This window comes from Xiphophorus maculatus, chromosome 4 (genome assembly GCF_002775205.1).
Source record: "Xiphophorus maculatus strain JP 163 A chromosome 4, X_maculatus-5.0-male, whole genome shotgun sequence".
NCBI lineage: Eukaryota > Metazoa > Chordata > Actinopteri > Cyprinodontiformes > Poeciliidae > Xiphophorus > Xiphophorus maculatus.
In genome coordinates, this window is record NC_036446.1 from 6,904,956 (window position 1) to 6,920,926 (window position 15,971).

Genomic DNA, 15,971 nt, shown 5'->3' on the forward strand with positions numbered 1-15,971 from the left:
ATGTATCTGAATAAAAAGGATATAAAAATTGAGCTGCAACTGGTTTAAGCTTCAAATTGTTTCAGTGACAGAGATATTTTGTCTTGTCTCAGTAATCACTGTAATTTACTTTGTTTTCCTATTTTTTTTCCCATATTTATATATCTTAAAGGATTCAGCATACAGACATTTGTTTAAAGTAGTTGAAGTAAGGGCTTGGAAAAAGCCTGCTTTATTCCTATTTTATTTTCCCCAAACCACTTATGATGTGTGTTTTGGATGACTTTCCTTTTGGAATTCCCATTTGGGTATAAATTTTGAATATATTACTCAAACTAGCACCAGAGGTAAAAAGAAACTAGTTTAAATATTCAGGAAAAACCCAGGAGCCATCAAGATTCAAGTCAACAAAGAAATCTGTAGGGATGCCAGTCTGTCTGCTGCAAAGCCAGTTTACGTCTAATAGACTGAGCGGGCGATGACCAAGAAAGAACTGAATGCCCAGAATCATCATATACCAAAAGAAAAACTGCAATGCATATATAACTTCATTTAGCTTAAATGTTCTATACTTGTTACTTTAAGAAATGTAGTTGATATCAGATATTTTCATACACTTTTTCTGTTTTATGTCAGTTAAGAACATAAATGTTATTCTACTTACTAAGTGTCTGAATAATAAGAGGGTTTTCTTTATTATTTCTTTTGATCTCGAGGTTTCATTGGATTTATATGGCTAAGAAACATTTCAATACACCAACCAGGAAGTTAAAGCTTGGGCCCAACTGGGATTTCAAAGTGGAAAATAACTACATACATACAGTCAAATGTCTCATATAGTGACTTAAGAACAATAATCACTATTTTCCCCTGCAGGGGGAAACAGAGGCAGCTTGTGGTAAAGAATGTTTTCATGAAAAAAGCTCAAAAAGAAAGAAAATAGGGAGCCAGATCAAAACAAAAACAGGAATCCAGGCAAAATGAAGGGAGGAACCAGCAAATAGTGTGAGTAGAAGAAGGGTTTAAATACTGAGGGTAAACTGGAGCAAACGACTTAGGCTGATTAGCTAATGGGTGGCAGGTGTGAAGAGAGGGAGAGAAACCGTGGCACAGAGGGCGAGGGAGAGTACGCTAAGGGTGACAAGAAATAACTAGACACAATGAAGAAATAAACATAATAAAGTAGAGTCAAAAATAATTGAACTGAGGTAAAATAGAAACAAGGCTGATCTAATCAAAGAGATAAAGGAACACAGAATAAAAATGAAAATAGAACCAAATATTCAAAACTACCCAGGAGCTGACAGTCAGTATCTAACATATTCTTTATCACTGAAATATTACATTTCTGTGCTTAGACCCTCAGTCAAAAACATCCAATAAACAGATTATGAATATAGCATTTTTGATGATTTCTGTGTCAGGCAATGGTTGAACCATTCCCATTCGGTGCTGTTCTTTTATGTATATAACTAAGTTATAGTTCCTGCTTTACTCTGAATTTTAAAAGATTTGTACTAAAATAAAATAACTAATAGGAATAGGAATGCCTCACAAGTAAGATTATGGTGTCTTTGTTGCATTCACACAAGTATTTTACTCTCTAAACAATTGTATTACGTCAGACAATAAGAGCAATCGTAGTGGTAATTGGTTAAGCATCTGGTAAATTCACCCAGGAATCCCTCCCTCTTGTCTCAGGCTCGTTGACAACCATTATCACACAAAGAAAATTACATCTCTCCAGATTGCGAGCTCAAGATGGCTGCACATGTGACTGTATATACAGCAAAGGGTATGCCTGCCTCTCTAGCTCTCTAGCTCTACATGGCTTATTTTTCTCTCACACTCTTCACTGTGGTAATGAATACCATACATAGAGATGTAGATGAGATGAGATGAGATGAAATGAGTTATAAGTGACTTGTGTTCCTTGTTGCCATGTACAGTAAAGACATCTCAGGATATAAGTAAATGATGTTATGTTTGGTGTTGGCAATTGGTGATTAAATCAAGGATGCCCAGGAGATGGCATGTTGTGGCAAGCCAATCCCAAATGGTTTTCAAAGTAAATGGCAATGGGACGTTGCAAGCCCACCCTCTACATCTCTAATTAACACTTGGTAATTAAACATTAATCTTTGGGGGAAAGTTAATAAGAAGCCCAAAGCGGATTATTTGGGGGTTTAAAGGCCGTAGGGATCTTTTATACCCTCAGTAAAGCCTCTGAGAAAGCAGTAAAGAGTTGTTAATATGAAATTATTTTCTTACTTTATGGTAGTGTTTCTTCCAGTGGTTGGACTAAAGGAAAGACATGTAATCCAGTTACGAAACTAATTAAACACTTCCTTTTAGTGCTAGAAAGTGATTTGGGGCAGTTTGAGACCTGAAAAACAAATGCTTTATGATCAGAAGTGATTTGGCTGTTCCTAGAAGAGGTTAAGTCAAGATTTCTCTATATAGTCAGTGCAAGGATATTGTGGATGAGCTGAGCTGTGGTTTAGCTTAACAATAAGTGCCTTTTTCAGTACCTTAGGGTCTGATTGATAGAAGTACGGTAATCTGAAGCCTCCCACAGTATTGTTTTCAAGTTTTTATTGCAGAGTAAAGGATGGTTCACCTGCCTGATAGGAGTGTGCTGAAATAAAGTTATTGACGGGAAGATAATTTAATGTCATGTTTATAAAGAGCTAAAACTTTTCTAGGTTGAGTTACTGGTAGTTTGAACCTTGGACACAAACAAAATGTTCTCGTTTGGTGTTGAGTTTTGGTGGTCTTTGTTGCTATTTACCATGCAAAAGTGTTCACACTCTTAATTTCTCACATTTCTGTCCTTTTACAATCACTAACTTTAATAAATTTTGAAAACTTTGTGATTGTGAAACAGTTATTCATACATGTGAAGTAGAAACATACAAATGAAATCGAAAAATGCTCTGTAAACTTACATATGTATTCAACCCTTCTGAGTCAGTAATTTGTAAAACTATTTTTTGTTGCTTTTATCTTTTTATTAACTGTCACAACCTTAACCATCAATGCTGAAAAAAAAAGCTTTGTCATTGTATGATGGTGACTCCTTAATGTTTAATTATGGGAATGATGCACAATTTAGTATTTTTTGTTCAGCCTCATCTGACCAACCCACCTTCCATTAGATTACCTTTTTATGTACATGGCCTGTGGTAAGATGTAAACATTACTTATAACTCAGATTGGTCCAGTACATTGATGACAGTTACCAGTGTCTACAGAATTTCTTATTTGGGCTACGGATCTCTGCAGCTTTTCTGAGTCAATATGGGCCTCCTGGTTGCTTCTCTGAAAAATACTCTTCTTACCCGGCCTGCCAGGATAGGTGTATGACCAAGTCTTGGTAGGTTTCCAGTTGTGGCATACTTTTTCCATGTTTGGATGGTGAGCATTGAATGATTGAATAGGCATTTCGTTCAGTCTGTCTATTTCCTGATCTGTTAACGATCAACTTTTGGCATCGGAACAACAGCAGATTCGCAGACCCTGTTCAGAGACATGAATTGTTTCCTTTCAATATAAGTCTCCTCTTTAGGAAAAGTCTACAATTTTTATAGGGTTTATTTCAAATGAGGTAAATGATAATATCATGCTTTTGTACGCAAGACCTACACTGGCTGGCCATGCAGTGCCGCACTCTGATACCTGAAACGGACATTATAAGGCATAAAAAACTTAATCTTTTTGAAAGATTATTTCCTTTTCTTACAGTACTTTTTAAAGCAAATATCCTCTAAAAGCAGACAGTTGGCATTAAGTCCAGCTTAAACCAGAAACTGGTTTATTATTCCAACTGAATCATTATTAATGCTTTTTAGCCCATACTAGTAACCCAGTTGCTCCCTGCTAGAGTCTGAGTCAGTGGACCACTACTGCACTCATTACTGATCCTGCCACAAGCCCATCTATATAGTCCTTCACAAATCAGTCTATAAAAATCCTTAGATGTTTATTGGCCCTGTATTGACATTTGATCTTATCTCTCCTCTTCAGTGGCTGAAAGGGCTCCAGCCTTTCTTACTTTGTGAGCACTGGTGTGCATTGTACTGCTGGATACTTCATGCAATTGCAGCTCTAGTATATACCTGCTAGAGTGCTATCACCAGTAAAATACTTTTTTTAAAATAATTTTTGAATTGTCAAAGTCAGATAAGTTTCTATTTTTGCCCAATTTTGCCTGAATGATAGAAGCTACCTAGTACACACGCTGACATATGACTGTTGATCTTTTTAGCTCATATTCTCTCTCATTACACAAATGTGACACATTTATATCTAATTAGCATTAGGTTTTATGCACATACGACTTAAAAATGTGCATAAATATGGTGGCCCAGTCAAAATTCTGACTTGCTTAATAAAATTAAATCACACACAGGTGGACTATATTTATTGAACACATGAAAGCAGTTGGCTATGGATTTTATTTTGTAGTATCAGAGCACAAGACATCTAAGTATATATGCACATTGCTTTTTATAAATTTTTATTAGTAAAACTAATTCAAATTTGTATTATTTTCTTCCAATTCACAACTATGCACTTTTGTATTTGCTTATAACAAAAGGTTTCAATGAAATACAATCAAGGTTTGTGGTTGTATTGACAAAAGAGGATTAAGTAATATGAATACTTTTAAAAGGTGCAATATTTTATTATTATTTGCATTACATTTCTTGTTGAAATGTTGTAAAGTTATAAAGTCTTATGTACTAGACAGACACAGTGTGCTGAAGTTGACATCTGTGGCACATAAACATGTTGCAGCTCTGCATTTGAGAAATAATACAGTGATGAATAAACACTTGCACATCACTGGTTGACTGTTTATTTCCATTGGATTTTCTGAAACAATCAGAAAATGTCCTTACTTATTATTCTTAGCCTCCTGCAAATTCAACAACACTGGCAAAGCAAAGCTATGAGTTATTACTCACCAGTCCATTAAATACAAGACCAAGTCGGTTTCCAGTCTTTTTCTTCTCAGTCACACATTTTATTGTTCTTGTCTCCTTCTGAATTATCTTGGGTCTTATGATAATCATCATCAGATTTGGTGATGATTATGATGAGATTTAAGGAAGGGTTTTGTTGGACCTAGATCCTTTGTCCAGGGATTCAAAATTTAGGTGGATGAAAAAGAAGACGGAGGAAAAAAATAAATGTTTAGAAAGTCTAATTAAATGGCTGACATGTCTTTGGGGAAATGAATTATTCATGTTTTGCTTGGTAAGAATTTGCATCTGCTTGGAAATTTACTTCAGAGGGAAGCGAATTGGGAAAGGAAAATAAAAGAGCTGGGGGTGCAGAGAAGAACTGTATGAATGGCTAACTGACTTAAGACCAACCATTTGGAGAAACATCATACAAAGGAAATAAAAGGCTTTATGATACGGTTGAAAATGGAGCAACAGTTCTCTTGAGCTCCGGGCAAAAGATGCTACCATCACAATTTGTTCATTACTAAAAGTCAATAGTCTTAACAGTTTAACTTTTCTAGAGTAACATACTTAATGTTGAAGACACTATTTACAGTATATTCTGCATGGTTAAGGTTTCGATTTCTGCATAGATTGACTGCAAATAATATTGAGATGCTCGGTATTATAAAATACTTAACCTTTTTGTAAGAGCCAAAAGTGTCAGTTTGAACATTGTTTGTTGTAGTGTATGCTTTTTGCATATTTGGATATTTTCTTAGCATTAAGGTTTTATTTTCTTTTGTAGAAAAGCGCCACCTAAATGACATAATTGAAAATATATTAAAAGTGCTGTGTCACTTAGTTCAGAAAAGAAAATTGAATGTGGTATGGTCAACTAATCTCTACACAGTTTTTGACCGTTAAAATGTGGAATGCTGTGCAAGATTGAAGAATTCTTGTGCAATGTCTGCTCAAATTAAAGTAAAGTTCGTCATTCATCAGACTTTGTGTGAACTCGTAAGTACTTTTTTAATGCACAAGAGCATATCGTCGGACAGAAACGCGTCAGCTAAGAGCTAAGCTAACAAACATCAACAAAGAAAGAAAACTGAAGCTGGTTGAACAATATAGTGGCTTTACACCAGAACGAATAAGCAGCCACTACACCTTTGAAATATTGGATGCAAGCTATTCAAAGTCCAAACCATAGTCTTTTGCAATGAAACAGATGCAATTATTAAGTATGCTAGCAGCAATTCAAAAAAACATATCATAGTGTAATTAAGCTATGTTGAATTATTTTAAGGTAACAAACCAACTGATCAGCCTCACAATATTCCAAGAAACTGTGCCATGGTCTCAGGCTTATTCAATAGGAATAATTATTTCCCCTCCAAGGAGTGTTTTTTTTTTCTAATCTTGATTAGAGATATGCCTACCAAGAGCATAAAGGACAAGGTTTTCTGTTCCTAATTTTGAAAGGAGAAAGGGGGAAAATAAAGATGAAAGTAAACATGTCTGGACTGGTCAACATCCAGCACAAGAGAGGCCAATTAAGGAACAAATTAATTTCTTACTGTCATCCAATATTGGATTGTTGTTTCAGTCATAGACAGAAAACATCTTGATTCCTGCGCTCTGGCCTTCACCAAAACCTTTTGTTTTGGCCAAAAGGTCTCTCATACTGGCAAGCTATTGGTTCTGGCCTAGATCCTTGGATATATTTTTGGTTTCTCACTTTGTACCCAGAGAAGAAATGCTTTTAAAGGAAGTTACTAAGTGACACTGAACACAGTTCATTGGTGCCTGGGGAAAAGCAAGTATTTTGCACAGTTCTGCACAAAATAAAAAAAACGTAGTATGCCATAGGAATGCGTGATATACATGGTAGAATGTATATATATATATATATATATATATATATATATATATATAATGACATTTTGCCTACGATAGAGATTTGTAGTCTGTCGGCTAACCGCAGTAGATAGATAGATAGATAGATAGATAGCATTTATTGTCATTGAACAGAATTCAACGAAATTTCCATTGCAGCTCCCGTGCAAAAGGTCAAATATATACAGTATAAATAAGCAAACACACAATAATAATAATAACAATATATACAACTAAATTAACTAAAGGCACTCAACCACACCAAAGAAGTAGCAGCAGGTCCAATTATGGCAAAGTACAGATAATGTGACAGTGCAAAGTGCAGAACAGTGTGGCTGTGTGGGGGTGGGGGATATGTATGTGTGACTGCGAGGTTATGATATGTGTGGGAGGGGGGGGCGGCAGGGAGTAATGGCTCTGACGGCTGTGGGGAAGAAACTGTTTCTCAGTCTATTTGTTGTAGTCCGTATATTCCTGTACCGCTTGCCTGATGGCAGCGGCACAAACAGTCTGTGGCCTGGGTGGCTGGGATCCATGGCTATGGATCCAGCTCTCTTCTTGACCCGGTCTGTGTAAATGGAGTCCAGGTCTGGGAGGGGGCATCCCACAATGCCTTGTGCTGTTCTCACCACCCGTGTCAGTTGTTTCCTCTCCAGTGCTGTGCAGCTACCATACCACACAGTCATGTTGAGGCAGAGGATGCTCTCGATCATCGCCCTGTAAAAGTTCACGAGCAGCCGTGAGGAAAGTCCAGCCCGTCTCAGTTTCCTGAGGAAGAAGAGCCTTTGTTGTGCTTTCTTCACCAGGTGGGAGGTGTTTGTGTTCCAGGAGAGGTCAGACGTGATGTGGAGGCCCAGGAACTTGATGTTGTCCACACGTTCCACCACTTCTCCATCTATGAGAAGGGGAGTGTGATCCGTCCTCCTGGACCTTCTGTAATCCACAATGACCTCCTTGGTCTTCCCTGTGTTCAGCACCAAGTTGTTGGCTGAACACCACTGAGTGAGCTGCAGAATCTCCTCTCTGTAGTGGGTCTCGTTGTTGTCTGAAATGAGACCCACTACTGTTGTGTCGTCCGCGTACTTCACGACTGTGTTGGTGGGGTGGATGGCCACGCAGTCGTGTGTAAACAGGGTGAAGAGAGCTGGGCTGAGCACACAGCCCTGCGGCGTGCCTGTGTTGAGGACCAGTGGGGACGATGTTGAGCCACTTATTCTCACCACCTGAGGCCTGTTGGTGAGGAAGTCTCTGATCCAGTGGCACAGTGAAGCGGGCAGCCCCACCTCGAGTAGCTTCAGCACCAGCTTGTCTGGGATGACGGTGTTAAATGCTGAGCTGAAGTCTACAAATAGCATCCTGACGTAGGTGTTGGGATGCTGCAGATGGGTCAGGGCTGTGTGCAGAGTGATGGAGACAGCATCCTCTGTTGACCGGTTCGCTCTGTAGGCGAACTGAAGGCTGTCCAGGTTTGCGGGGATGAAGTCTCTGATGTACCTCAGAAGAATCCTCTCAAAGCACTTCATGATCACCGGGGTCAGAGCGACAGGCCGGTAATCGTTCAGGCTGGTGATGGACCTCTTCTTCGGTACAGGGATGATGGTGGAAGACTTGAGACACTCAGGAACCGTGGCGAGCTGCAGGGACAGATTGAAAATGTCCAGAAACACTCCTGCCAGCTGGTCGGCGCAGGTTTTCAGCGTCTGGCCTGACACCTTGTCCGGTCCTGGAGCTTTGTGGGTGTTGATCCTCCTCAAGGTGGCCGTCACCTGATGCTTCTGTAGGACGAGGGGCTGGTGCTCCTCTTCCAGTTGGGGTAGATGTACGGCTTCTCTGCTGCCCGCCGTGTCAAAGCGGGCAAAGAAACTGTTTAAGGTGTCAGGCAGGGTGGGGTCGCGGCTGGTCAGCTGAGTGCTGTGTTTGTAGTCCGTCATGGTTCTAATGCCTCTCCACATGCTTCGGGGGTTGTTGTTGATGAAATGTTCCTCAATCTGCTGTTTGTACTGGAGCTTGGCCTGCTTAATACCTTTTTTCAGTTCTGACCGGGCCCTGCTATAAGCCAACCTGTCTCCAGACCTGTAGGCAGCATCCCGGGCTTTCAGCAGGGCCCGTACTGTGCTGTCCAGCCATGGTTTCTGGTTTGGAAACACTTTTATGGTCTTAACAGGGAGGACAGCGTCGGTGCAGAACTGAACATAGGACAGAACGGACGATGAGTATTCCTCCAAGTCTGCGCCGTCCCTGAACACACTCCAGTCTGTATGCTCAAAGCAGTCCTGAAGTGCAGAGGAGGCCTCCTCAGTCCAGACCTGAACTATTCTGGTGGTCGGCTTAGTTCTGCAGGCCAGAGGCTTGTAGACAGGAATCAGCTCCACTGAGATGTGGTCAGACATGCCCAGATGTGGAGCTGCTACAGCCTTGTAGGCTCCGGGGATATTGCAGTAGACCTGGTCCAAAATGTTATTGTCTCTGGTGGGAAAGTTTATGGATTTGTGGAATTTGGGAAACACAGCCTTCAGTTCCACGTGATTAAAGTCCCCCGCCACAATCACGGCCGCCTCCGGGTTGGAGTTCATCTGCACGCTGATCAGGCAGTACAGCTCCTCTAATGCTAACTTAGCATTAGCCCTCGGTGGTATGTAGACGGCCACGATCACAATGGACGAGAATTCTCTCACCAACTTGAAGGGTCTGCATTTCACCGCCAGATATTCCAAGTCAGGAGAGCAGAATGTTCCGACAGAGTGTGTGGCTGTACACCAGGCATTGTGTACATACAATGCCAAACCTCCGCCTCTGCCCTTACCCGAAGCTGCAGTCCGATCCGCCCGGAACAGAGCGCGCCCCGTTATCTCCACCGCTGCGTCCGGGATGTTGTCATCCAGCCAGGTCTCTGTGACAACAGTCACACAGCTGTCCATCCGGCGAGAAGTAATCCGGAGTCGCATCTCGTCGATTTTGTTGACGAGGGACCTGGCATTGGCGAGGAAGAGGCTGGGGAGGGCCGGTTTATGAGGGCTAGCTTGTAGCCTAGCACGCACGCCGGCTCTCTTACCCCTCTTTTGTTTGCGCTGCCTCCTCCGTCGCCTTGGCAGCAGGGGGGGAATGATCATAGTCCCAGGTGTTCGTAGCAGCTCTGGAGGAATAAAGTCCAGCTTGGTGGGTGTGTGAAGTCCAAACTGTGTTCCTATGTCCCACAGTTCTAATCTGCTGTAAGTTGTAACGGCTTCCAGTAGTGTGATGAGCGAAGACATCAATAAAAACAAGTTAAAAAAAACGAAAACACGGGAGCTCCGAGCTGCAGCGTCTACACGCGCCGCCATCTTGTCAGCTGGCATCAAAACAGAGCAAGCAGGAAACAGCATGGCAGAGAGTGGAAGGGAAAAGGTTGTTAAAAAGGCAGATGCAAAAACATAAATAATCTGGACCTGGCTCGGTTTTAACCTCACGTGGTCCTACTGCAACACTCAGGAGGAGTGCAGCAGATGTCACGGTCAGACAGTTGGGAAACGATGGGTAAAAGCGCAAGCAGGGTCACTGTGATCCTGCCTAGATGCACACAAAGTAAAAAAACTCATGGGGTCTAAATGACCCCCATCTCTTAAGACCGCAGGAGGGTTAAATAGTCATTTATAGAGGAGGAAGAAAAATATAATCTCCAACGTATGTGGGATGACAGTTCCTGCAAAGGGAGGAAATACAAGCACTTTGTTTTATTGCCTTAAAACAAAGCATTTGCTTGAATATCAGCAATACAGCTGACTAAAAGGTCTGGTCACAACACTGGGAAGAAAAAGCAGGATTAGACACAAACATCAATTACATGAACGTTATTGTGATATATGTTCTATTAATTTATTTAACTTTTATTTAACCAGTTAGTCTCCATTAAAGTTGTGCTGCTGCCTATCATTGCCAAGTCTTCCTTAAAATTAGATTATTTTTTTAAAGGGAGACCTGCCATTGATGAGCAGCAGCACAACACAAAACGGTTACAAACATGACATACAAATAACATCCACAAAAACAGCCAAAGAAAGTTTTTAACACATACAAATATAATTAGTATGTGATTTTTGTTGTTGTTTCTATCGTAAGTTTTATACAAAAACATAGTGTACAGCCACTCATCACATTAGGTATTGTGAAATGGTTGATATACCATAACACAAAGTATAGAGGTGGCGTTTTGCTCCACGAGGAGTCATATTGGGGGATGGTGGCTATTTCTAGTGGTCATCGGGCATGAGGCGGGGTAAACATTCAACAAGTGCCAGTTCGTACCAGGACAACACTGAGACATACGACAAAAACCACAGATACATGTACTCACTCCTAACTATGACTAATTTATTGAGACTGGTTAACCTAACATGCATATTTTTTGGACTGTGAGAGGAAAAACAGCAGAATATCTGTAGAGAACCCATGCATGGATCTTGAAAACATGAAAACTGAATGAACAGAGATCTTAGGATTTCAACTTGAAATCTTCTTGCTGCAAGGCAGCTCTGCTGACTACTGTTTTTAAAGTACACACAAAACATTTATCATAAGCAGATCTTAAAAGGATGAAATATTTCAGCAGGGTTCTTCATGGTAGAAGCATGATGCTTACTTCATGGAAATAAGATAATTTCCTGTCAAAGGGGCTTTTATCAGCCCATCACAGCACTACCCCCATCTGGTCAGACTCTTTGAATCACTGTCAGATTTACTCTGTGGCTCAAACGTTATAAGTATATTTGAAATGATTTGGAGAAGCTTAGCTTTGTACCAAATATAGTACATCAGTCAAAATGGCAATAACTATTAATTATTACTAACAATTAACTATTAATAACAATAATATGGCAATGATTTGATTTTTTTTTTACTTGACTCTCATCCTTTCTTGTTAGGAGAATCAAGAGAAACTTTGCTCCAGAACTCAGGATAAATTGATGCATTTGTGTTTTGTAAATATGAAAGAGACGAAGAAACTACGAATGAATAGATAATCCAGACTGGCATTATGCCATGATGAATGCAAGTTAAATTGGGACTGGACAATTTAAAAATTGTGGATTACACCTGTTATCATGGCCTTGGTGTCAAAATGCATATATGTGTAGGTTTCTTGACTAAAATAGTTTAAGAATGTACTAAAGTGTGCAAGCATTCTGTTTTTGTAGATTTATGTACCGATTCCCCTTCAACTTGTTCCATCATCTAAAGGATGCATGAGCTGTGCACGTTCTCATTGCACATTCATCCCTCATAAATACTCATTTATGTTGAGGGAAAGACATGTGTGCGCAAGCTTAGTGCATCTGACTGTTATGATCACATGCAGAGAAGCTCCGTTCTCCACACTGATCAGCAAGAGAGCAGCTGCACTGAGTCATGTCTGTATTTGTTATCTAGAGTTAGCAATGTCAGGAAGAAGAAAAGGAAAATATAATTTCTTTGGAAGGGCTGCATTTAATCATCCAGTGAGTAAATGATAAATTGTTGTCGCTTAAGGGACAGAAAGGAAAAGTCCCAAACTGTCAGCACATGACAGAACTAAATCAACTTGTACTAAAAAGACACACTTGGGACACTTTGTCTTTTTCATGCCCCCAAGGTCATCATAAAAAATTATCGATTCGCTTCTTTTAGAAATGTAACTCGTAATATTTGTCATTGTTAGATAAAGGCTGTAATCATTCTGCCTCATCTGCTGTATTTCTTGCTCCATCAGTACATTTGGGGGCTTGCAACAGTTTGAGTGATGGCAGTATAGGGAGCTGCATCATCAGTATGCACAGAGTGACTCCAGATTGTTTTCTCTGTCTGTCAGGGACTCAAAGGCTCTGGTTAAACACAGACTCATTAAATCCCATCTAAATTTGGCAGAGAGGGAAACAAAGGGAATGTAAATGTTGCACAATGGGAAAAAGGCTCCTGTAGAAAAAAAATCCCTGCCAAAACCATTCGCTTGTCAGAAGGTCAGTGTAAGGGTAGAAGACATTACCCATGTTGGCCCTTAGAATTCCTATATTCTTGATTCGGTCTTGGATTTCTAATGGTTTCCAGAGAGAAAATATTCCTGTTTTCACAAAAACAAGCTGACTTGCATGAGGCAGCTGTCCTATTTTACTGTGCTATATCTGCACAAGCCTGTCCTTTTGATGATTTCCTTCAACATCAGTGGTTACTGGGAAAAAAGTGTCAGACAACACAAAAGTAGACTTCTGAGGTCAAATGGAGCATCCAGTGTTAAGATTTGTAAATGATCAAAGAGCACCTTCAACATGACACCATGAATGGTTAATGTCTTTTTTTCTACCCTTGTTTTCTTTCTCTGCGGGTCAAGAACTTTACCTCTTATTATTCCCTAGATGCTCTGTTTGCTTTGATCTGTATCACAGCTTCAAATGCTTAAAAGTCAATAATACAAAAAGAAAAACTCTGACACATTTCACTTTGTTGTTTTCATTTTACAACACAAGAACTAGAAAACATAGTCTTCACTATGAGAAAAATCCTTGATAAGAATCAGGGTACATTTATAGATGGTGCTTGTTCGTGTTTTGAAGTAGCTTTGACGTCATTGCACATTATAACCCTCTTTCATGCTTCTCAGTTGATCTTTTTCTTTAAAGAATCAGAGTTGGCCTCTTTAGAAAAAAAAAAAGAGAAAAGCTCTAAGAGACCTCATCATATTCTAGAAAAGTGCTCGTGTACTCTTCTTCATGTATTTTCTAACCTCAGGGGAAACTTTGTGATGAACTTTGTGATGGTACATTTGCTTGCTTGGGTCATCTTGTTGCCATGTGTCTCTCTGTGTCCCTGCAGTACAAACAGGTCGAGCAGTACATGTCCTTCCACAAGCTTCCTGCAGATATGAGGCAGAGAATCCATGACTACTATGAGCACCGCTACCAGGGCAAGATGTTCGATGAGGAGAGCATCCTGGGGGAGCTCAACGAGCCGCTCCGAGAGGTGAGGCGGATGTTTCTGTTTTGGTTTGTTGCGTGTGAAACTTTGGTACAGTCAAAAACTCGTCTCAAGTCTGACAATCCTCACCACTAAGCTCAGATGGTTTAGCATTTACTTCTTCCATAAGCAAAATATAAACTATTTTTTAAAGCTGAATACACAATAATTCACAGTCCCTTGCAAAAGTCTTCCGTACCTTTTCACATTTTGCTACATTAGCGCCACTAATATTTTTACTCTGAATGTGATAGTACCAGGACCAAACGATACATGAAGTGGAAGAAAAATATAGAAGAAATTTTTGTACAACTGAAAATCTGAGAAGTGTGGCATGCATTTATGTTCAGTTTCCTTTACTCTGACACCTTCAAAGGTTACTAGAAGTATTCCATGATTAGTGATGTTATTCAGAGAACACTAATCAAACAGCTTTAGGGAGAACAGTCAGATCACCAGAGACCCCATGCATAAAGTTGTGGATTACTTTAAAGCAGGGTAGGTTACAAAGCATTTCAAGGAGCATTAAATTTTTCATCTGAAAAAGGAAAGGACATAGTATAAATGAAGGTGCATTTTTCAAGAAGGCATAGTGTGGAGAGAGGAAGATGAATGGGCAGCCCTAGGAAAAATGTTTGAGGCTGCAAGATTTAAGACTTAACTTTATCCCAAACATTACCGCAGCAATCATAAACAGATGAAAGCATAGCAATGAGAATAACAAGGTCAAAGGACAAAAATAAACCCAACTGAGAATCTTTGGCAATGATTGAACATTATTCATAGACATTTTTCATTTCCATTTCCAGTTTGGAAACAGGTATCCTTTTTCTTCCACTTCAAAATTACATTGTGTTTGTCTTGTGAAATCCCCATATACTGAAGACTGAGGTTACATGAGACAATGGGGAAATTTTAAAAGGAGCATAAAAGGCACAGCATACACACAGCTGTCATTTAATGTACTTGAATGTTCATCCTGCCAGAAGTTTTTGATGTGACAGAGCAATTTTTAAACATCTTCACTATTCTGCTGTTTTTGCATTTGCTTTCAATTTACCTCTATCCCTCCCAATAGGAAATCATCAACTTCAACTGTCGAAAGCTAGTAGCTTCGATGCCTCTGTTTGCTAACGCTGACCCCAACTTTGTCACGTCCATGCTCACCAAGTTGAGGTTTGAGGTATTCCAGCCTGGCGATTACATCATCAGAGAGGGAACTATTGGGAAGAAAATGTACTTCATTCAACACGGGGTGGTGAGCGTCCTCACCAAAGGCAACAAAGAGACCAAGCTTTCAGACGGCTCCTACTTCGGGGGTAAGCTGAGGTTCTCCCTCCCTGCACCCAAACACAAAGGTCACTTCCAGCCACGCTCTTTCTTTGTTTGAATCTTTAGGGCATTCAGAGGAGCTTTTCTTATATTACACAGCCAGCATTCACACTTGACTCTCTCCAACAAGTCTCAGCTAGTCTGAAAGAAGAAAGGAAATAGAGGTTTATTTTCAGTTGTACACCAGAGATGAGCATTATTGCTACATCCACATATGCATGGATGCTGACTTCATTTTTTCTGAAACATGCATGCTGAAAAGAAATGCATCTCTGCACCATTTTAATCAGACAGAATAAATGATTGCCATAGATTACATTTGCTTAAAAAAATATTTTTTTGGTTCTTTTTTTTAAATATGTAACATTTTATTATTTAGAACTGTCCTGTGACACATTAAGTAGTTTTCCTGCATTTGAATGGAAATTCATGAAGCAGGTGCTTTTGTAAAAAGGTCTATCTTAGCTTGGAATGGTGTTGTGTGCTGCTGGGCACCTCACTGAAAGTTCAGCTTCATGGTTTATGTAGGAGTCTTCCCTTAATACTTATCTCATAAATGTTGGACCCATTTAAATTTCCCCAAACTGTTCCTGCTATACTACAGCCTGGCATATGCATTCAAATGTCAAAAAGCTCAGGAAGCAGTGAAATTATATACTTATAAATACTCAATGAGAGTGAAATAACCCAGAGTTGTTATGCACTTAACTTGCACTATGTTCTTAATCAGGGTCAAATAATGCAAAGCCCTCTCATAGTCCCATTGAGATGGTGACACATGTAGGAGACAATGCGGCCATATTGCCCTTACCAAATGCCAATTAATTGCCCAGTGACAGCACATCATTT

At 39.9% G+C, this 15,971-nt stretch overlaps 1 protein-coding gene across 1 annotated transcript in view; it reads left to right on the forward strand.

Annotated features, from left to right (window-relative positions):
- LOC102230132 (potassium/sodium hyperpolarization-activated cyclic nucleotide-gated channel 1) overlaps nucleotides 1-15,971 on the forward strand; it is a 77,061-nt gene that overhangs the window by 44,838 nt on the left and 16,252 nt on the right. Inside the window, exons 5-6 of the mRNA XM_023333025.1 lie at nucleotides 13,650-13,796; nucleotides 14,869-15,109. Coding sequence (XP_023188793.1) covers nucleotides 13,650-13,796; nucleotides 14,869-15,109 — 388 coding nt within the window. The remainder of the gene's footprint in view (nucleotides 1-13,649; nucleotides 13,797-14,868; nucleotides 15,110-15,971) is intronic.